Source organism: Pseudophryne corroboree, chromosome 6 (assembly GCF_028390025.1).
Source record: "Pseudophryne corroboree isolate aPseCor3 chromosome 6, aPseCor3.hap2, whole genome shotgun sequence".
Taxonomy (NCBI): Eukaryota; Metazoa; Chordata; class Amphibia; order Anura; family Myobatrachidae; genus Pseudophryne; species Pseudophryne corroboree.
Window position 1 is genome coordinate 689,313,073 of NC_086449.1, and position 23,360 is coordinate 689,336,432.

Sequence of the window (23,360 nt, forward strand, 5' to 3'; positions counted from 1 at the left end):
ATGTGTCTACTCAAACGATCAGAAACAGACTCCATGAGGGTGGTATGAGGGCCCGCCGTCCAAAGGTGGGGGTTGTGCTTATAGCCCAACACCGTGCAGGACGTTTGGCATTTGCCAGAGAACACCAAGATTGGCAAATTTGCCACTGGCGCCCTGTGCTCTTCACAGATGAAAGCAGGTTTTCACTGAGCACATGTAACAGACGTGACAGAGTCTGAAGACGCCAAGGAGAACGTTCTGCTGCCTGCAACATCCTCCAGCATGACCGATTTGGCAGTGGGTCAGTAATGGTGTGGGGTGGCATTTCTTTGGGGGGCTGCACAGCCCTCCATGTGCTCGCCAGAGGTAGCCTGACTGCCATTAGGTACCGATATGAGATCCTCAGACCCCTTGTGAGACCATATGCTGGTGCGGTTGGCCCTGGGTTCCTTCTCCTAATGCAAGACAATGCTAGACCTCATGTGGCTGGAGTGTGTCAGCAGTTCCTGCAAGATGAAGGCATTCATGAAAAATGGACTGGCCTACCCGTTCCCCAGACCTGAATCCAATTGAGCACATCTGGGACATCATGTCTCACTCCATCCACCAACGCCACGTTGCACCACAGACTGTCCAGGAGTTGGCGGATGCTTTAGTCCAGGTCTGGGAGGAGATCCCTCAGGAGACCATCCGCCACCTCATCAGGAGCATGCCCAGGCGTTGTATGGAGGTCATACAGGCATGTGGAGGCCACACACACTACTGAGCCTCATTTTGACTTGTTTTAAGGACATTACATCAAAGTTGGATCAGGCTGTAGTGTGTTTTTCCACTTTAATTTTGAGTGTGACTCCAAATCCAAACCTCCATGGGTTAATAAGTTTGATTTCCATTGATAATTTTTGTGTGATTTTGTTGTCAGCACATTCAACTATGGGGGTAATTCCAAGTTGATCGCAGCAGGAATTTAGTTAGCAATTGGGCAAAACCATGTGCACTACAGGGAAGGCAGATTTAACATGTGCAGAGAGAGTTAGATTTGGGTGTGGTGTGTTCAATCTGCAATCTAATTTGCAGTGTAAAAATAAAGCAGCCAGTATTTACCCTGCACAGAAATAAAATAACCCACCCAAATCTAACTCTCTCTGCACATGTTAAATCTGCCTCCCCTGCAGTGCACATGGTTTTGCCCAATTGCTAACTAAATTTCTGTTGCGATCAACTTGGAATTACCCCCTATTTAAAGAACAAAGTATTTAATAAGAATATTTCATTCATTCAGATCTAGGATGTGTTATTTTAGTGTTCCCTTTATTTTTTTGAGCAGTGTATATATACAGTATATATATTTAAATAATTCCACAGCATGAGGCTCCAGCAGGGGCTATGATGCAGACAAGACCAGCAGGGCCGGTGCTTGGGTGTTCGGCGCCCCCCCCCCCCCCCCCACAAACTATTAATTTGCGCACTCCCATATTTTACAAAGGGACAGCGCACGTCAAAAAAAGGGTGTGGACTCACAAGGAAGGGGTGTGGCCACACAATAGTACACCCATTTCAAATTATGCCACACAGTAGCACAATCTTATTCACTTCACCCCACGCATAGTAGTGCTCTTTATACATAATGGCCCTCATTCCGAGTTGTTCGCTCGGTAAATTTCATCGCATCGCAGCGATTTTCCGCTTAGTGCGCATGCGCAATGTCCGCACTGCGACTGCGCCAAGTAAATTTGCTATGAAGTTAGGATTTTTACTCACGGCTTTTTCTTCGCTCAGGCGATCGTAGTGTGATTGACAGGAAATGGGTGTTTCTGGGCGGAAACAGGCCGTTTTATGGGCGTGTGGGAAAAAACGCTACCGTTTCCGGAAAAAACGCAGGAGTGGCTGGAGAAACGGGGGAGTGTCTGGGCGAACGCTGGGTGTGTTTGTGACGTCAAACCAGGAACGACAAGCACTGAACTGATCGCAGATGCCGAGTGAGTCTGAAGCTACTCTGAAACTGCTACGAGGTGTGTAATCGCAATATTGCGAATACATCGTTCGCAATTTTAAGATGCTAAGATTCACTCCCAGTAGGCGGCGGCTTAGCGTGAGCAACTCTGCTAAAATCGCCTTGCGAGCGAACAACTCGGAATGACCTCCAATGTTCCCGGTAGTGGTGCCGCTTATACACATAATACCCTCCTATGCCACTGATCCTCCCGCTGTTCGCTATGTATAATATGAACGTCTCCTGGTTCTAACACGATCGTGACCAAATCCACCAAGTGCTGTCGATGCGTTTCTACCCTATCAGGGTCTTAGTCATGGCATAGGTGGGCTTGGTCTGTTCACTTAATTATATAGAGGATATAGTATAAATTAAGTGACCAGACCAAGCCCACCTATGCCATGACTAAGACCCTGATAGGGTAGAAACTCGTCGGCAGCACTAGGTGGATTTAGTCACGATCGTATTAGAACCGGGAGACGTTCATATTATACAGAGCGAACAGCTGGAGGATCAGCGGTATAGGAGGTGTGTGCAGGAAAAAGGACCTGTGGATGACCAGCAGTAAAGAAAGCCTTTTGTGCACAGACCCAGGTAATAAGATTCCCGGTGGCGAGGCAGAACCGTGTCCATCATTGGCATCCGGGAGGTCCGGTGAGACAGTTCCTTGATTTAACACTAACACCTATAAGCTGAACTATAATAACGCTAAACTCTGTTGTGATCATACAAGGAGGAGTACTTTGTTTTAAGAGACTTTTTAAAACAAATATAATTGGGTTTTACGTTGAACTTTTGCTGGACTGCACAAAATATTTAATATAAAAGACGCAAGAAGATATTCCGTTTCAGAATACATTCCATTTGTCATACAAAGGCTGATTAAAGGTCCTTACACATTAGACGATGTCGCTCTGTGAGCGTCGTCGTCTAATGTTTCCCCTCCCGGGCCGGTCAGTCGACGGCAGACTGTACACACTGAACGATATGACCGCTCATATCGCTCAGTGACGTCACGCCTCCGCCAGCCGTGCATGCAGGTCATGGACGACAGTCCAGATCCTGCATGCATGCACTGGCGACAGCGACGATCGTTGCCGACCCGCAGGGCTGCGCATCAGTCATCGCTCATTTTATCGGCAAGTGTGCATGGGCCTTAAGTACAGCGCTGTAGAGTTTTTTGTATTTTTTTTTTCAGTTTTTTGCATGTAGTGTGGTGCTGCTTGGCTGATCAGTGTTCCTTAAAAAACACAGCTGCAGTTTACATATGAGCGCTTGGATAAGGGTCACCGTCACGGTAACGTCTAGTTTACCTTCATGGAGAGGACCTTTCCCATAACCCCCTGGGTCCATGTCACAATCTATTTGGAATAGTAAAGTGCCCGAAGCGTGGCGAGCGAAGCGAGCCCGTGAGGTTCCAATGCTGTCAAGAAAAAAAAATTACCCCAAACAAACAGAGAATGAAGAAAACATGTAGGTGCTGTTAGGACGAAAGTTCTCTCCTGCACCCTCGTTTTGTCACTTCCAGGTCCAGAGCACGAAGGTAACATAGACACAACCTCCCCACACACACACACACACACACACACAAACACACACACACACACACACACACACGCACACACCCCCCCCCCACACACACACACACACACACCCACACACCCCCACTCACACACACACACATACTTTTTCAATCATTCTCCCCCAACTTACCATCTGGCAGGCAGGATCTGCAGCAGTTTCTGTTTGTCCTCCTCTGCAGCCTGGTCCCATTTAGATCTGTCCCTCGGTGCTGTGTAGCCCCGCCCCCTTTTCGGGCTGGGCCGTGGACTGTGACATAACGCTGTCAGGGAAGGAGGAGGCTTCATCATGCTGCCGGCGCCGCTGCCTGTCATTGTGACTGGCACAGCAGCCAGCAGCAGCAGCAGGGTCCCAGGTGCAGCACAGGCATGCAAAGCAGGCAGAGTGCCTCTCCTACCCGGCGCCTACCTGCTTTGCATCCCTTTGCTGAGCGGGTAGCGCCAGGCCTGAAGACCAGCACTCTAATTCAGTCAGTTTAATATTGGATACACATTGGATATGTGAGTTTACTTGATATGCCTTAAACAATATGTGTTATGTCCTATTATGCTGATTTTGCACATACTTTGCACATATGTCGTGCATGACATTAAAATGACTGAATTAGAGTGCTGGTCTTGTCTGCAACATAGCCCCTGCTAGAGCCTCATGCTGTGGAATTATTGATATTTAAATTTGCTGACCTGGCACCTGTGAAAGAATGACTTCGGTGTTGTGTGGTTTACACACTTTTTCTATACTATTATCCTAGACTGGATTCAAACCGCACACCGTTTTTAATATTTTATTGGTGTTTTTGTGTTTTTTTGTATATGTGAGAATTGTTTTGTTAGTGAATATCATTTATTAATATGGAGTTCAGTGTTGGTGATATCACTGGGACCAAAAGATTTTTGGAAAAAGATGTATCCAAAATATTGTTTGCGAACACAGAACAGCTTGCTTTTGATCAGGATAGTCCACAAGAAGTGCATGCAAATTTATCAAGATTGCGTAAAAGGCTGGCGGAACTAGAACTGCATTGGCTCACATTATCACAATATCATGAAGATAACTTAATTCCCATGGGATTAAAAATTAAGAACCAGCCGACTCTGGGTCGCAACTGCAAAGAATTCTGCAGAGAGTGGTGCTTAATCCTGAATCAGTGTACAAGTAGTTTCGATTTGATGTTGGGGGTAATTCCAAGTTGATCGCAGCAGGAATTTCGTTAGCAGTTGGGCAAAACCATGTGCACTGCAGGGGAGGCAGATTTAACATGTGCAGAGAGAGAGTTAGATTTGGGTGTGGTGTGTTCAATCTGCAATCTAATTTGCAGTGTAAAAATAAAGCAGACAGTATTTACCCTGCACAGAAACAAAATAACCCACCCAAATCTAACTCTTTCTGCACATGTTATATCTGCCTCCCCTGCAGTGTACATGGTTTTGCCCAACTGCTAACAAATGTCCTGCTGCGATCAACTTGGAATTACCCCCGTTATTGGATATCCAGCAAGTGAGCACCGACATTAAAAGGTGGAGAAGGACATCCGTGCCTGTGAGTCTGTAGGGTTAGATGTTATTAAAGCAGATGATAATACTGATTGGCTTCCAAAACTTGAAGAAAGTGTGGCAACATTTAAAACTGTTAAAAGGTAAAGTACAAAAAGGTAAAAGAAGACTATAGGGATCTTTGTGTATATCGCTGGTTAATTGTACAGTCCAATAGATGTCAGTGGAAAACTGGACAATCATATCGTAAGCAACATCCTAGACAACTTACAGATATTGAATCAACAACATCTCAACGTTACTGAGATCAGTCTAGAAGACAAAAACAGCATTTTTAGGAGAGAGGGTCCATACTCACAGCAAAATAACATCAGACAGGGATCCAGAAAACGTAGTAGGAGAGGGTATGTAATGCACCAAAAGGCAAAAAGAAAAGAATGCCAAAAAAGCCCACAGATAACATTGTTTAATTTGTCTACGTATGAATTACAATAGGAACAATTTGTGTGCGGACTGCGCACTGATGTGTACTATGTTAGTGCTGCTAGTGTGTAACAAGTCGGTCCGTTTTGTTGAGAATTAATGCAACAGAAAATTGAATTACACTGCGCTCAACCCCGATTTGGGTTGTATATGAAATAATGAGGTTCGTCAAATAATGCAATGATGTATACTTTGCATAAATGTTTTTAACAAATCAAATGTGCAGCAGCTGCTGTTTAATTATCAGCTCTGAGTCTCTGACAGGTGAATCGTCCAAAGGACCCTGGTGTTTGTGCTGTGATCTTAATGATTTTATCAAGCATTATATGAATTGTCAAAGGGTGCAAATGCTCATTCCTATCAACTTGGGTTGTTCAAAGAATAAAGTCCTTGTTTAAAAACCAGATTGCGGCGTCCCGCTAATCTGTGTATGTGGTACACTTGAGTGGATGGAGGCCATGCTGGGTGTGCAGTTATGACAACTTGTGGAGGTAAGGTGAAAGAGGGACTCTGGACCGGTCCTCCGTCCCCTCGCTCCCGCAGCCGATGTTGTGACTGTGATCAGTCACACACGGAAGGCCAGTCAGCCCGGGTTCGGTGCCTGTCTTGGGGGGGGGGGGTGCGCGTACAATGGCGGCTCTCAGAGAGGCTCGTTGCCGCACACCCTCCACCTACGGAGACTCACTTGTTAACCCGCCAGGTAGACCCATAATTTCATCTTGCGGCTTCCTGTGTCAACCCATATCTCAGTATTTTGATTTTTGGTTGTAGCCAGTGGTACAGAATACTGCATACTACTTGAAAGACACTACCGACTTCATTAATAGACTTGCAAGGTTGGGTTCCTTGCCTCCTGAGAATTTTTTGGTTACTCTCTAAATTACGAGTCTCTATACCAATATTGATCATTTTGAAGGCATTGAAACAGTGAGGAGTTTAGTATCTGCCAGTCCACAGTATGGAGGTCCTAACATTGAATTTTTGATTTTGTTATTGGAAATTGTGCTATGTAAAAATTATTTTTTGTTTGAAAGTTAATTTTATTTGCAGTTGCGCAGCACTGCGATGGGGTCCAATGTGGCCCCCACGTATGCAAATTTGTATTTGCATTTATATGAAACACAACATATCATGGCTAATTCTATTTTTTCTGGGTTTATACACTGTACGATATATCAACAACCTCTTCATGGTGTGGACTGGTGGGGAAGAACGCCTCACTGAGTTCATAGACTCTCTGAATAGTCTGGACACCAAGATCAGATTTACGTTATCTTACAGTACCTTTTTGGTCAATTATGTTGATGTATACATAGTTAAGCATGGAAATTATCTATCTACTCAGATCTACAGGAAAGCAACTGATAAAAACACGTTATTGTTAGCAAACGGCTTTCATCCCACACCTCTGAAATGAGGTCTCCCCTTTTCCCAACTACTACGTATAGTACACATTACATCTGATCGAACAGAATTAGCTCAGGCTCTTGAGGAAATGGGCACACGTTTTTTACAGAGGGGCTATCACAAAATGTTTGAATACCAAACGGGAGGATACTTTGGTCTTTAAAGAAAAGGATGTGAAAGCGGAGCATATGATTTTCTCTTCCATCTACTCCATAGCCTCGCGTCATATACGTAATACTATATTGAGGCACTGGGCACATTATCCAGTCTGATGAGGCAATAGGAAATTTGTGTAAAGAAAAAATGCTATTTTGCTACAAGAGGAGTAATAATATTCAGGACATTGTGGCAGCATCAGATGTTGGTCCTATTAAATCTAAATGTTGGTTACAGCCTAAGATGGGGGTATTCAGATGCCATGGGTGTGCGAACTGCATTTTTTTTTACTTTAGGAGACTTTTTTTGTTTCTCAAAGTGCCAAGAGATTCCAGATAAAGCAACATTTGGACTGAGACAGTCGCTTTGTGGTTAATTTGATATCCTGCCGTTGCCATCTGTTTTACGTCGGTAAGATGATAAGATCACTAAAGGAGAGAATTTCAATGCACCACTCATCAATTAAAAAGGCTTATACTACACTGGATTCCAACACACCTCCAGTGGCCAAACATTTTGTGATATGTGGACATACAATCAAAGATTTTCGCTGCATGCCAATAGACTGTGTTCTCCCACTCAGGCGAGGGGGTGATCACGGCCGTATTTTACTTCAGCATGAAGCCCATTGGATAGCTCGACTGAATACGGTTGCGCCTAATAGAGATGAGCGGGTTCGGTTTCTCTGAATCCGAACCCGCACGAACTTCATGTTTTTTTTCACGGGTCCGAGCGACTCGGATCTTCCCGCCTTGCTCGGTTAACCCGAGCGCGCCCGAACGTCATCATGACGCTGTCGGATTCTCGCGAGACTCGGATTCTATATAAGGAGCCGCGCGTCGCCGCCATTTTCACACGTGCATTGAGATTGATAGGGAGAGGACGTGGCTGGCGTCCTCTCCATTTAGATTAGGAGAGAGAGAGAGAGATTGACCTGAGGCTGATACTGTAGAAGAGAGTGCAGAGTTTAGTGACTGACCACAGTGACCACCAGCAGTGCAGTTGTTTTATTTAATATATCCGTTCTCTGCCTGAAAAAAACGGTACACACAGTGACTCAGTCACATACCATATCTGTGTGCACTGCTCAGCCCAGTGTGCTGCATGCCTGCATCATCTATGTATATATTATATATCTGACTGTGCTCAGCTCACACAGCTTATAATTGTGGGGGAGACTGGGGAGCACTGCAGTGCCAGTTATAGGTTATAGCAGGAGCCAGGAGTACAAGACAGTCACATACCATATCTGTGTGCACTGCTCAGCCCAGTGTGCTGCATCATCTATGTATATATTATATATCTGACTGTGCTCAGCTCACACAGCTTATAATTGTGGGGGAGACTGGGGAGCACTGCAGTGCCAGTTATAGGTTATAGCAGGAGCCAGGAGTACACATTATATTAAAATTAAACAGTGCACACTTTTGCTGCAGGAGTGCCACTGCCAGTGTGACTGACCAGTGACCTGACCACACTGACCACCAGTATAGTTAGTAGTATACTATATTGTGATTGCCTGAAAAAGTTAAACACTCGTCGTGTGACTTCACTTGTGTGGTGTTTTTTTTTTTATTCTATAAAAAACTCATTCTGCTGACAGACAGTGTCCAGCAGGTCCGTCATTATATAATATATATACCTGTCCGGCTGCAGTAGTGATATATATATATTTTTTATATCATTATTTATCATCCAGTCGCAGCAGACACAGTACGGTAGTTCACGGCTGTAGCTACCTCTGTGTCGGCACTCGGCAGTCCATCCATAATTGTATACCACCTACCCGTGGTTTTTTTTTCTTTCTTCTTTATACATACATACTACTACATCTCTTTATCAACCAGTCTATATTAGCAGCAGACACAGTACAGTACGGTAGTTCACGGCTGTGGCTACCTCTGTGTCGGCACTCGGCAGTCCGTCCATAATTGTATACCACCTAACCGTGTTTTTTTTTTCTTTCTTCTTTATACATACATACTACGACATCTCTTTATCAACCAGTCTATATTAGCAGCAGACACAGTACAGTACGGTAGTTCACGGCTGTGGCTACCTCTGTGTCGGCACTCGGCAGTCCGTCCATAATTGTATACCACCTAACCGTGGTTTTTTTTTTCTTTCTTCTTCATACATACATACTACGACATCTCTTTATCAACCAGTCTATATTAGCAGCAGACACAGTACGGTAGTTCACGGCTGTAGCTACCTCTGTGTCGGCACTCGGCAGTCTGTCCATAATTGTATACTAGTATCCATCCATCTCCATTGTTTACCTGAGGTGCCTTTTAGTTGTGCCTATTAAAATATGGAGAACAAAAATGTTGAGGTTCCAAAATTAAGGAAAGATCAAGATCCACTTCCACCTCGTGCTGAAGCTGCTGCCACTAGTCATGGCCGAGACGATGAAATGCCAGCAACGTCGTCTGCCAAGGCCGATGCCCAATGTCATAGTACAGAGCATGTCAAATCCAAAACACCAAATATCAGTAAAAAAAGGACTCCAAAACCTAAAATAAAATTGTCGGAGGAGAAGCGTAAACTTGCCAATATGCCATTTACCACACGGAGTGGCAAGGAACGGCTGAGGCCCTGGCCTATGTTCATGGCTAGTGGTTCAGCTTCACATGAGGATGGAGGCACTCAGCCTCTCGCTAGAAAAATGAAAAGACTCAAGCTGGCAAAAGCAGTAGCACCGCAAAGAACTGTGCGTTCTTCGAAATCCCAAATCCACAAGGAGAGTCCAATTGTGTCGGTTGCGATGCCTGACCTTCCCAACACTGGACGTGAAGAGCATGCGCCTTCCACCATTTGCACGCCCCCTGCAAGTGCTGGAAGGAGCACCCGCAGTCCAGTTCCTGATAGTCAGATTGAAGATGTCAGTGTTGAAGTACACCAGGATGAGGAGGATATGGGTGTTGCTGGCGCTGGGGAGGAAATTGACCAGGAGGATTCTGATGGTGAGGTGGTTTGTTTAAGTCAGGCACCCGGGGAGACACCTGTTGTCCGTGGGAGGAATATGGCCGTTGACATGCCTGGTGAAAATACCAAAAAAATCAGCTCTTCGGTGTGGAACTATTTCAACAGAAATGCGGACAACAGGTGTCAAGCCGTGTGTTCCCTTTGTCAAGCTGTAATAAGTAGGGGTAAGGACGTTAACCACCTCGGAACATCCTCCCTTATACGTCACCTGCAGCGCATTCATAATAAGTCAGTGACAAGTTCAAAAACTTTGGGTGACAGCGGAAGCAGTCCACTGACCAGTAAATCCCTTCCTCTTGTAACCAAGCTCACGCAAACCACCCCACCAACTCCCTCAGTGTCAATTTCCTCCTTCCCCAGGAATGCCAATAGTCCTGCAGGCAATGTCACTGGCAATTCTGACGAGTCCTCTCCTGCCTGGGATTCCTCCGATGCATCCTTGCGTGTAACGCCTACTGCTGCTGGCGCTGCTGTTGTTGCTGCTGGGAGTCGATGGTCATCCCAGAGGGGAAGTCGTAAGCCCACTTGTACTACTTCCAGTAAGCAATTGACTGTTCAACAGTCCTTTGCGAGGAAGATGAAATATCACAGCAGTCATCCTGCTGCAAAGCGGATAACTGAGGCCTTGATAACTATGTTGGTGTTAGACGTGCGTCCGGTATCCGCCGTTAGTTCACAGGGAACTAGACAATTTATTGAGGCAGTGTGCCCCCGTTACCAAATACCATCTAGGTTCCACTTCTCTAGGCAGGCGATACCGAGAATGTACACGGACCTCAGAAAAAGACTCACCAGTGTCCTAAAAAATGCAGTTGTACCCAATGTCCACTTAACCACGGACATGTGGACAAGTGGAGCAGGGCAGGGTCAGGACTATATGACTGTGACAGCCCACTGGGTAGATGTATGGACTCCCGCCGCAAGAACAGCAGCGGCGGCACCAGTAGCAGCATCTCGCAAACGCCAACTCTTTCCTAGGCAGGCTACGCTTTGTATCACCGGTTTCCAGAATACGCACACAGCTGAAAACCTCTTACGGCAACTGAGGAAGATCATCGCGGAATGGCTTACCCCAATGGGACTCTCCTGTGGATTTGTGGCATCGGACAACGCCAGCAATATTGTGTGTGCATTAAATATGGGCAAATTCCAGCACGTCCCATGTTTTGCACATACCTTGAATTTGGTGGTGCAGAATTTTTTAAAAAACGACAGGGGCGTGCAAGAGATGCTGTCGGTGGCCAGAAAAATTGCGGGACACTTTCGGCGTACAGGCACCACGTACAGAAGACTGGAGCACCACCAAAAACTACTGAACCTGCCCTGCCATCATCTGAAGCAAGAAGTGGTAACGAGGTGGAATTCAACCCTCTATATGCTTCAGAGGTTGGAGGAGCAGCAAAAGGCCATTCAAGCCTATACAATTGAGCACGATATAGGAGGTGGAATGCACCTGTCTCAAGCGCAGTGGAGAATGATTTCAACGTTGTGCAAGGTTCTGATGCCCTTTGAACTTGCCACACGTGAAGTCAGTTCAGACACTGCCAGCCTGAGTCAGGTCATTCCCCTCATCAGGCTTTTGCAGAAGAAGCTGGAGACATTGAAGGAGGAGCTAACACGGAGCGATTCCGCTAGGCATGTGGGACTTGTGGATGGAGCCCTTAATTCGCTTAACAAGGATTCACGGGTGGTCAATCTGTTGAAATCAGAGCACTACATTTTGGCCACCGTGCTCGATCCTAGATTTAAAGCCTACCTTGGATCTCTCTTTCCGGCAGACACAAGTCTGCTGGGGTTGAAAGACCTGCTGGTGAGAAAATTGTCAAGTCAAGCGGAACGCGACCTGTCAACATCTCCTCCTTCACATTCTCCCGCAACTGGGGGTGCGAGGAAAAGGCTCAGAATTCCGAGCCCACCCGCTGGCGGTGATGCAGGGCAGTCTGGAGCGACTGCTGATGCTGACATCTGGTCCGGACTGAAGGACCTGACAACGATTACGGACATGTCGTCTACTGTCACTGCATATGATTCTCTCACCATTGAAAGCATGGTGGAGGATTATATGAGTGACCGCATCCAAGTAGGCACGTCACACAGTCCATACTTATACTGGCAGGAAAAAGAGGCAATTTGGAGGCCATTGCACAAACTGGCTTTATTCTACCTAAGTTGCCCTCCCACAAGTGTGTACTCCGAAAGAGTGTTTAGTGCCGCCGCTCACCTTGTCAGCAATCGGCGTACGAGGTTACATCCAGAAAATGTGGAGAAGATGATGTTCATTAAAATGAATTATAATCAATTCCTCCGCGGAGACATTGACCAGCAGCAATTGCCTCCACAAAGTACACAGGGAGCTGAGATGGTGGATTCCAGTGGGGACGAATTGATAATCTGTGAGGAGGGGGATGTACACGGTGATATATCGGAGGGTGATGATGAGGTGGACATCTTGCCTCTGTAGAGCCAGTTTGTGCAAGGAGAGATTAATTGCTTCTTTTTTGGGGGGGTCCAAACCAACCCGTCATATCAGTCACAGTCGTGTGGCAGACCCTGTCACTGAAATGATGGGTTGGTTAAAGTGTGCATGTCCTGTTTTGTTTATACAACATAAGGGTGGGTGGGAGGGCCCAAGGACAATTCCATCTTGCACCTCTTTTTTCTTTTATTTTTCTTTGCGTCATGTGCTGTTTGGGGAGGGTTTTTTGGAAGGGACATCCTGCGTGACACTGCAGTGCCACTCCTAAATGGGCCCGGTGTTTGTGTCGGCCACTAGGGTCGCTAATCTTACTCACACAGTCAGCTACCTCATTGCGCCTCTTTTTTTCTTTGCGTCATGTGCTGATTGGGGAGGGTTTTTTGGAAGGGACATCCTGCGTGACACTGCAGTGCCACTCCTAAATGGGCCCGGTGTTTGTGTCGGCCACTAGGGTCGCTAATCTTACTCACACAGTCAGCTACCTCATTGCGCCTCTTTTTTTCTTTGCGTCATGTGCTGATTGGGGAGGGTTTTTTGGAAGGGACATCCTGCGTGACACTGCAGTGCCACTCCTAAATGGGCCCGGTGTTTGTGTCGGCCACTAGGGTCGCTAATCTTACTCACACAGTCAGCTACCTCATTGCGCCTCTTTTTTTCTTTGCGTCATGTGCTGATTGGGGAGGGTTTTTTGGAAGGGACATCCTGCGTGACACTGCAGTGCCACTCCTAAATGGGCCCGGTGTTTGTGTCGGCCACTAGGGTCGCTAATCTTACTCACACAGTCAGCTACCTCATTGCGCCTCTTTTTTTCTTTGCGTCATGTGCTGATTGGGGAGGGTTTTTTGGAAGGGACATCCTGCGTGACACTGCAGTGCCACTCCTAAATGGGCCCGGTGTTTGTGTCGGCCACTAGGGTCGCTAATCTTACTCACACAGTCAGCTACCTCATTGCGCCTCTTTTTTTCTTTGCGTCATGTGCTGATTGGGGAGGGTTTTTTGGAAGGGACATCCTGCGTGACACTGCAGTGCCACTCCTAAATGGGCCCGGTGTTTGTGTCGGCCACTAGGGTCGCTTATCTTACTCACACAGTCAGCTACCTCATTGCGCCTCTTTTTTTCTTTGCGTCATGTGCTGATTGGGGAGGGTTTTTTGGAAGGGACATCCTGCGTGACACTGCAGTGCCACTCCTAGATGGGCCAGGTGTTTGTGTCGGCCACTAGTGTCGCTTAGCTTAGTCATCCAGCGACCTTGGTGCAAATTTTAGGACTAAAAATAATATTGTGAGGTGTGAGGTATTCAGAATAGACTGAAAATGAGTGGAAATTATGGTTTTTGAGGTTAATAATAATATGGGATCAAAATGACCCCCAAATTCTATGATTTAAGCTGTTTTTTAGTGTTTTTTTAAAAAAACACCCGAATCCAAAACACACCCGAATCCGACAAAAAAAATTCGGTGAGGTTTTGCCAAAACGCGGTCGAACCCAAAACACGGCCGCGGAACCGAACCCAAAACCAAAACACAAAACCTGAAAAATTTCAGGCGCTCATCTCTAGCGCCTAATGGTCTCAATGAAAGTCAGGGTTTTGGTTGCTTCCTGTAGTTTAAGCTTTCCTTATGTAGACTCTCTGGAACCTCATTGGTTTATTTAATTTATTTTATTTTGTTTATTTTCCATTCCATGACTTTCCAATTCTCTTTTTTTTTTGTGTGTGAATTTATGTATTTGTTTGTTCCAGTGTGCCACTTGTATCTGCCATGTATATATAGAGGGACGATACTTACATAACACTAGTGATTCCTTAAGCTATTTGTATTAATACTGCATCTGCTGCAGTGTATGCTATCACGTTTCTATAATACTACTTTGCTGTGCATTTACTATGTATTGTTTGTTTCATCTGTAGCTGCTATGGTTACTGGTGTTACCGGCTCGACTGTTACGTGGTGCACTGGGTGTGTGGTGACGTGTTCTAACTCGTGACCTCCTCTGTGGCCACGTCATGCTGCTGTCAGGCCTGGCCGGATGTTGACAAATGTCACCTCTGGTCACGGACGCAACAGCTGTGCCGCGCAGGCACACGTGTGGACCATTCCAACACAGGTGAGTATCGTTACATCGTTCATGGCGGGTATAGATGGTGCTACTCCTTTGATAAAGTCACAGGTCACATGACGAAACGCATTAAAGTCCCGCCTCCTTCAGCACACCTTGCCAAGGTATCCGGCTTTGGAAGCAGTTGCGGGTTTGTTCTCCCCGCCAGCCGTCCATATCATCCACAGAGATCGTAAGAGTAGCTGCGGGCTTGTTCTCCCCGCTAGCCGTCTATACCAACAAACGGCTCTTACTTCACAGTGAATTCTCAGCTCCCTCTCCTTTGCGGCATTCGCATTAGTGGGCACTGCAGGATACACTGCCGAGGACGCTCGGCTCTGGACCAGCCCACATAAGGAGAGGTATCAACTCTGTGCTCATTATCGGGTTAGCCCGCTTTTGATGTTATGGGACATACATCCAACTGATCTTTTACTGTGTCTCCAGCATTCAGCTTTGTGGTCATTATCTCGGGATTATTTGCCACTTATTGCTCTAAATATCAGCTGAGCTTCATATTATGTGTGGACTTTCATTCAGAGAACTAAAACCGCTGTTATTCCATTGAATGGGATATATTGATTTGAGGTGTGCTTTTTTATTTTAGACATTTTTAATGTTGCATTGTTACAATTTGATTATTAATTATTTTATATTTATGGTTAATAAATTGATTCTATATACATCGGCTCTCATACCTTTTCATTGTTCTTTTCCCTGATATATTGCGCAGCTGATTCTTTTGTTTTAAAAGATGGTGCACTGGCTCATTTGGTTAGTTGTCCAGGATGAAGGTGCCTTTATGACCACCGAAATGGCTGTTGACTCACTAACCTACTGTCACCGGTGGCTTGCATTATGATCAGCTGCTACACTGCGGAGCTATGCAGTTTCCTTCCAGCAGGTACCCCGTGTGCTTGTTCTGATACCTCTTTTTGATGCCTTTGGTGTTTTATTCAACACATGTTTTTTGATAAAGGATTTATTATGCATTTAATTGCAGGTGCTGGTTTCTTTTATTGAGACTGTTTTATATATATATATATATATATATATATAGTAAGTACACATAGTCCTGTGGTGCAGTATAATGTATCATATGTATAATTCAAGGGCATGGTCTGGAACCTGATCCCTAGAGATCAGACAATGGGTTTCCTCTGTACCCCTGTAGGCCAGTCCAACCCTTCATTCATTGGTAACATGTGCTTTAATATTTGCAGAAAAATAAGTACAGGTTGAGTATCCCTTATCCAAAATGCTTGGGACCAGAGGTATTTTGGATATCGTATTTTTCCGTATTTTGGAATAATTGCATCCCATAATGAGATGATATGGTGATGGGACCTAAATCTAAGCACAGAATGCATTTATGTTACATATACACCTTATACACACAGCCGGAATGTAATTTTAGCCAATATTTTTTGTAACTTTGTGCATTGAACAAAGTGTATCTACATACACACAATTCATTTATGTTTCATATACACCTTATACACACAGCCTGAAGGTCATTTAATACAATGTTTTTAATAACTGTGTGTATTAAACAAAGTTTGTGTACATTGAGCCATCAACAAAACAAAGGTTTCACTATCTCACTCTCACTCAAAAAAGTCCGTATTTCGGAATATTCCATATTTCGGAATATTTGGATATGGTGTACTCAACCTGTACAACAATTTCTGTTAATAAAATGGATGATATGTTTACATACAGACCCCAATAAAGAGCACTGAATTATTTTTTTTAGAACTCATCCATTTCTATTTTTTTAGATAGTCAATATTACATAAAAAGTACAAGTAATAAAACAAGTTATTTTAGAACTTACAAATGAGTCAGAGTCTGAATCCCAGCTTTCTGATGTGTCTGCAAAAGAAACAAGACTTTAGCTATGCACCACAGAGGTATAACAATAACAACACATCAATGAGCGGCAAATTATCTACAGTATGTGATCCGCCATGGAGCAGTTCTCCACTGAATTGTAATGAGAAACACTTTCTTTGGGGTACAGGGCTAGACTCTGACGAAGTGTGGGTAGGGTCTTCAGGAGGGCAAACTATTGAACAAGTGGCCTGATTCATGGATCAGGATGGAAAGGTATTGCAGCAGGGAAAACATGCCCCCATTTTGAAGACCTGTGGCGGGTTTCTCCCTGCTCCCCCCTCCCCCCCCCCCCCCCTCCTCCATGCTGCAACTGACAGGGGCTGCGAGCGATATCTTGCACCTGCACAGACCCCCAAACTTTGTATTTGCATGCAAACCATTGGATATGAATCCAAACCATTGGATATGAATCCCATGGTGCATATGACGAAATGAGGGGTTATCTGTTACCCACTACTAAAACTTTGTTTTGTATAGAAGATAGACAATGTGGAGGGCAGTCTTTACTCCTTAGATACCCACTTTGCAAGGTACACAGAAAGGCATCTTAAAGTAATTATTAAGCCTATGGGAACACACTCTCATTCAGATTCCCCGTATAAGGTGTTTAACCTGTGTCTAAATGCATAAATTTATAGTATACTGTGTCTGTAAAAGAGCTGTTTATCACCCTAGGGAAAAACATTCTGCAATGACTGTTCCGATTATAGCCTGTTCTTTAGGTGCATTAAGATGGCTCTTGTCACAGCGGATAGATGGAATATGCCATAGCTCCCAAGTGCCCCAATTGTTCACAGTGCAGTCCTGTTTTGTGGAATTTGAAATGGACAGAGTGGGCATATCGGGGCAATTTTTATTCCGATTGGGCTCACACCCATTTTGTCCTGACAGAGGGTCAGCTAAGGCAAAGGAAAAGACATATGCCTGAAAGGCTGGAACAACTTTATTAATTAAACTAACTTTGTGGAAAATCCTGCATCCCCAGGATGTACAGTATAACGGATGGTTCTGCTGCAGAAATCAGGTCCCCATTTCCGATCACAGTAGCAGTACCATTAGGTTTCTATGGGGGCTGCTTTATTGTGAGATTTGCTAGGAACCAGAGCTTGGTCCTGGCAGCTATCACAATCGTTAGATGGCATTAGCCATTGTAGACTATAGGCTACGGATTGCACATTTTACTGGGAGTAGGACCTGTAGGATACCTACATTGAAATGGCAGCTCACACATGCGCAGTCTGATGACTGCGCATATTCAGTAGCAAAGTAAACCGATTGCCACAACAGTCACTTTACATATCACTGGAACAGACTCCTATTGGAGCCCCTGTCCCTGGATGTGTTTCTTAACCACTTGCCTGGAATGGTCGCATCATATTGCGACCATGCCTGCAAGTGCTTTATCTGATCTGGTCGCACAGAATGCGACCAGTCAGTTGCTGTGCTACCAATCATTGCTGATCGGTCAGCAATAGGGAGGCCAATCCCAGCTGTTTTTTCAATCCCGGGATTCGGGATTGAAAAACGGTCAATCCCGGGATCCCGGGATTGCAGTAGGGATCAGTGAAGGGTGTAGGGAGCAGCGCTGGAGGGAGGGTGTAGGTAGCGGTGCAGGACTCAGAAGGGAGGGTGTAGGTAGAGGTGCGGGACTCGGGAGGGAGGCCTGTCGAAGTCAAATATATAACATAGAGAGAACATACAGACTCCACACATTATGAGTCGCTAAGTTTGCAAATATGCGCAGCGAGCACAGCAATATATGGTAACACACACATTTACACAGACATGCCACAGAGATAGATTCAACACATATTTCATACAGCACATAATTATAACATCAAGCGCCAGACATCATGTTTTAAAATTATATAATGGAGTAACGTCACGTATGTGTATCATTGGAACGAAGCAAGATGGGCATGTCGTGTTTGGTATTAAAGTAACCAGATTAATGTGTATATCAATTTGATGCCTGTTATTAAGTTGTAGCTCATTGCAACAAGTAGATATGATTAAATGTATGAAAGCTAAAGTCACTCTTATTAGAACAATGGCTTTCCTGGAAGACAGCATGATTGTAGCCTGGAGCATGTGGCTATCTCCTGTGATTACACCCTCAAGGCTGGAACTTGCTTGCATATGAACTAACCAGTGACTCATCATGAATGAGAAAGTTCCCTCCCCTAGACTAGTCTGTGCACTCCCCCAAACTACATAGTACATAGCTGATTGTAGACACAAGAGAGCTCTCTGTTCTTTTTCCCTGGGTGCTGTTCGAGATGCTGTCTGCCCAGTTCCTGTATTTATTTGCTGAGAGAGAGAGATATATGGAGCAGAGGATGCATTGAGGGAATGGTATTATATGCTGGCCTGTAACTGTATGGATTCCTGCTTACTGTATAAATTGTAACCATTTAACTATATATATATATATATATATATACTGTACATTGTGATATATTGAATACATATCCTTTTAATAACAAATATATACATCAATGAGCTTTGGAACTCAGATAATGTGTGGGTGCATTGTTTTCTCTTATGGGATGCAATGTTTTACGATGTATAGCGCACATTCATAGCACATGGTAATAAGATGCGCAGGCGTCCACAATATATATTAGAGCGGGCATTTTAAATATTTGTTAGAAAGCAATTTGGCATTTACAGATGGGTGCTTGTCCGGGATATCGCGTTCTTAATGATGCACTGTACATTACAAACGCGACGCTGTGGTCGACATGCTAACGGTGGATGCATCGTGACGCTGACAAATCACATCCGTGTGTTCTGTTGTGTTATTAGTAAGGCGTTGATATGAAATGCAAGGGACAGTGTGTTTCTCATAATATTTAAGATGCTAAAGCGTATTTTTATTGTTGCAAAACAAAGTTCAAATAAGTCATAATGTGTTTGACTCAGATTGGATTGTTAATCTTTTAGTAGAATTGAAAGTACATTTAAAAGTTGCTGCGTAGCCATGATATAGCTGTGTTAGCATGCTGAGAAATTGTGTATATTTTTAAACTCAGGCCTAAAGTAACTATTGGCGCCTGTATGGAGTGTGATTTCTTTGTGACAAAGGAGCCACATGGTTTGTCCTCCATTTTGGCCTAGCCACATGGTGTGTCCACCATCTTGTGTAAACCTCATGGATGTGGAAGGGGGTGGAGCAGTGGCCATTTTAGGAAGGTCACTTTCTAAATAGCTGATTTTCAGTCTGCTCAGAACAATCAGTTTCCTTTGTCACAAGGTTTCCATATATCTACAAATTCAGCACCATTTATGAGTTACCAATGAATTTATTTAACCCATGCCATAATCAATTACAAATAGTTTCAATTGGGCCTAATGAGAGTAAATGGTGAGGTAAGTGAATGGGTTTTTTTCTTCTTCTCGTCTGTGTGTAATAATCTTACATCAAGTGTGGGGTTGCACACAGATAGAAAAAAAAGAGGTTTTTTTTTCTCTCTTTTCTTCCAAGTCTTGTGGAGTATAGCCATTGAAATGCAAATTAACTTGTGTGACTACTTTTTTTTAGTATAGGCAAGGCAAATATCTTTGCTGTTCAAATTAGAGGCCCTGAGAGAAATAAGTCATTTAGTGTGCCCACCAATACATATGAAGGGGTTTCATAGAAGTGCAGTATATAATGTGTGTATATATATATATATATATATAAAATATTATTATAATTATGTGTATATTTATATCAGTGTATGTTCTGCAAGATAGCTATCCAATCTGAATCATAGCATTTAAATTATAGGTTATTAGTCATTATAGATCTGTGTGAAATCGGATACATTTGTTTGCTATATAGATAAATTTTAAATAAATGTATTTAAGGGAGTAATTATAAAGACATGAAACGCAGTTCTGGCCTAGTCTTTAAAGGTTTATACAGAAAAACTGGGTGTTGTGTTTGTGAGCGATAGTAGCTTTTATTGCTCATATTTATAGAGACTGTGCGGTTTGTTTTATTGCGGAGCACTTTTGTACATGTGGTACGGACAAAGTACAGGGTCGCACACATGGCGTAAAAGGCACGCACGGTCACGTGTTTACGCAAGGTTGCATAGGATTGCGGACGCAAAGTACAAATCACACAATAGTTGTTCAATTAAAGGCGGGATAGTATACATTTAATAAAATAGCACATAACTATCCGATTTCAAAAGCAGATTAGTGTAAGACTTTGTTTAAATGGTACTGCCTCTGGGTTAAAACCACCAACCTAGGGGAGTGGAATTTTCTGTACAGTAAAGAAAAACAAGGTGTATCTGAGTGAGTGAAAGCGGAGTGAGTGGAGCTGAACCATGGAAATTCGGGTCCCGTGGAAACACTGGGTTAGTAAAGGCCCGGTGGCGTAGGGTTCGCTACCTTGCGTGATCAGAACTAGGTGGTCTAGGTGATCTAGGTGGTCCAGGTGTCCCAAATCTAGGTGGTCTAGAGTGATCTAGGTGTTCTAGGTGGTCTACAGCAATCGTAGGGCACATAAATAACTAGTATCTATAGGCTGTGCAATTGAATCGCACGTCCGTGTGTTCTACACAGCATAACATGATACCATTGTGTCATATGCACTGCGGAAAAGCATACGCAGACATGATTGTATAGACAAAGGGGTTTTTCTCTGATTACATCAGGAAATCTCCCTGGTGGGCTTCCACTGGAAAGGGTGAACAATAGTTATCTAATTTCTCTGTTTTTCACCCTACAAAAATTCCAGTGGAAAGAAACTGAAAAGGAATTTTTTCGCTGCCTCTCTCATGAAAATATTCCAACAGAACCTCCACCGAAAGAAGTTACAGTGCTATAAGGTCTTATAGGAGCCCTAAGTTGGGTACATTGTGATCCACTATCGACAGTGTATCGTTGTACTGGCCAGCATGGGCGAGAGCGAGTGAAAGGCGCTCAAGTAACTTTCACCATCTGCTTGCATTGAGTATTTTGGTGTTTGTGGGAATGGCCGAGAAGGCAAGATCCACAAAGTGAGAGACATTCAGTATGCAGGGTTCAGGCTGGAAAATTGAGGCCAAAAGGGCCAGCAAGGTTTATTATGTGTGAGAAATATGGTTCACACACGGAGGCTTTTTGCAATGAATGGGTACGTATAACTGCTGAAGATAGAGCATCATTACCTGGGGTTGGTGAGTTTGATCCTAAGGTATTTCAGGTGGTATGTCTAACCAAAGTCATATAAGACAAGAACGGAAATATAAGAACTATTTGAACTTGTAGCAACAATAAACAAATAGGAAGAAAAAGAGAAAGCAAGTACATCGCCATATGTAGATGTGGAAGCAGTTACGGCCAGCATACAAACTATAGAAAATAATAAAAATATGAAAAATATGACTGTAACCTATATATGTACTAATGAATGTTGACATTTTATTTAGGAGGAGAAGGCGACCTGATTGGTTTCAGCCATTTCTCATGCACTCAGAGGAGTATCCAACCGGTAAAAGAAGAGCAGTAGCCTGCGGTGGAAGTGGTTGAGACCAGTGGAACTGGTAAGTATGGTATCATTCGTGTACATATATAGTAAAACCCAAAAATAAAATAAAAATCAAGAAAGTAACATCAGAAATGGAGAAAAACCTGTCCGCACATTAGTATTTGCCAGTAGGAAAGCGGACAGAGACAGGGTAACCCACGGGTATTTCTTTTAGTTACCATATAAGAAGTATTCATTCCTAGTAATGCTCCTAGTCAAGATGAGCTCGGAAATGTTTGTTGGACCATGTACAGACCCTTAATACGGGATGAGAAGGATTGAATGAATACTTTACATGACCTAGAAGCTTGTTAAATTATTATTATTTTTTTTTGTCTTTTGCAGTGATAGAAAATTCTCCATCTGGATAAGATCACTGGTAAACACTAATTCGACAATGGGAGTAACAGGAACGGTGCAACATTACCCTTTGACAAAAACCTGCTGAAGTCACGATTGGGCCCCTACAATGCTAAAGCCTTTCCTTTCCTTCTTTTTCCTAACAGCAATGGCCCCTGACTAATGTAACAGAGATTTTGTTAAATGTGAAATACATATATTGTACTCCCGCTCAGGAAGTACAAGGTATGTTAGATACCCTCAAAGACTAATGTTGCATTACACTGTTCTAGATTCATGTCCATCACAGGTAGAGGAAATAATCTCACAAGATACCGGGTTCCCTATGAATTTAGGATGGACAGGACACTGGATTGATGGCTGATGTAGCCCCAGTAGCAGTACAAGTAAAAATGGTAGGATAGCTCCAAAAATTCCCCAGTATCCTCTAAAGCCAGAGGTAGAATGTGTACCCCGTCATAGAGCGGCTGCTACAGCAGGGCATCCTAGTCAGGATGTCCAGCACCACCAATAATCCCATCTTCCCTGCGAAAAAAAAAGAGTTGGGTGAGGGGTTACAGGCTAGTGCAGGTTCTAAGGGGGATAAACAAGATAGTTGAGAGTCAATTCCCCGTAGTACCCAATCCAGTTGTCATTTTAATAAAATCTTCTCCACCTCTACAAACTCATCTGTCACCAACCTCTATTCTGTTTCTCCACAGTTTCCTTCTAATATTTTGCGTTCACACAGGGTGGTACAATACATGGACCCAATTACAGTTCAAACACTACATGCCTAATTGGTCCTTCAGAGTTCTGCCCTAACCCATTATATCTCACCAGCACGATAACACCAGTATTACTGCAGTGTGCCTTGTCATGCACAAAGGGTGGAGGAAGGATGAGAATATTGGTGAAGGGAAATTTTGTATAGACACTGATATGCCTGTTGGTGAATGGCAAACC

General features: G+C 44.0%; 1 protein-coding gene across 8 annotated transcripts in view; it reads right to left on the reverse strand.

Moving 5' to 3' along the window:
• The window catches only part of LOC134933242 (lymphocyte cytosolic protein 2-like), an 881,523-nt gene that overhangs the window by 587,838 nt on the left and 270,325 nt on the right, over window positions 1-23,360 (reverse strand). For 7 of the 8 annotated variants that reach the window (XM_063928300.1, XM_063928301.1, XM_063928302.1 and 4 more), the window contains one exon: window positions 16,491-16,528. In XM_063928300.1, the coding sequence (XP_063784370.1) occupies window positions 16,491-16,528 (38 nt within the window). Of the gene's footprint in view, window positions 1-3,685; window positions 3,778-16,490; window positions 16,529-23,360 lie in introns of those variants that run through there. The other variant, XM_063928306.1, reaches the window with a different exon arrangement.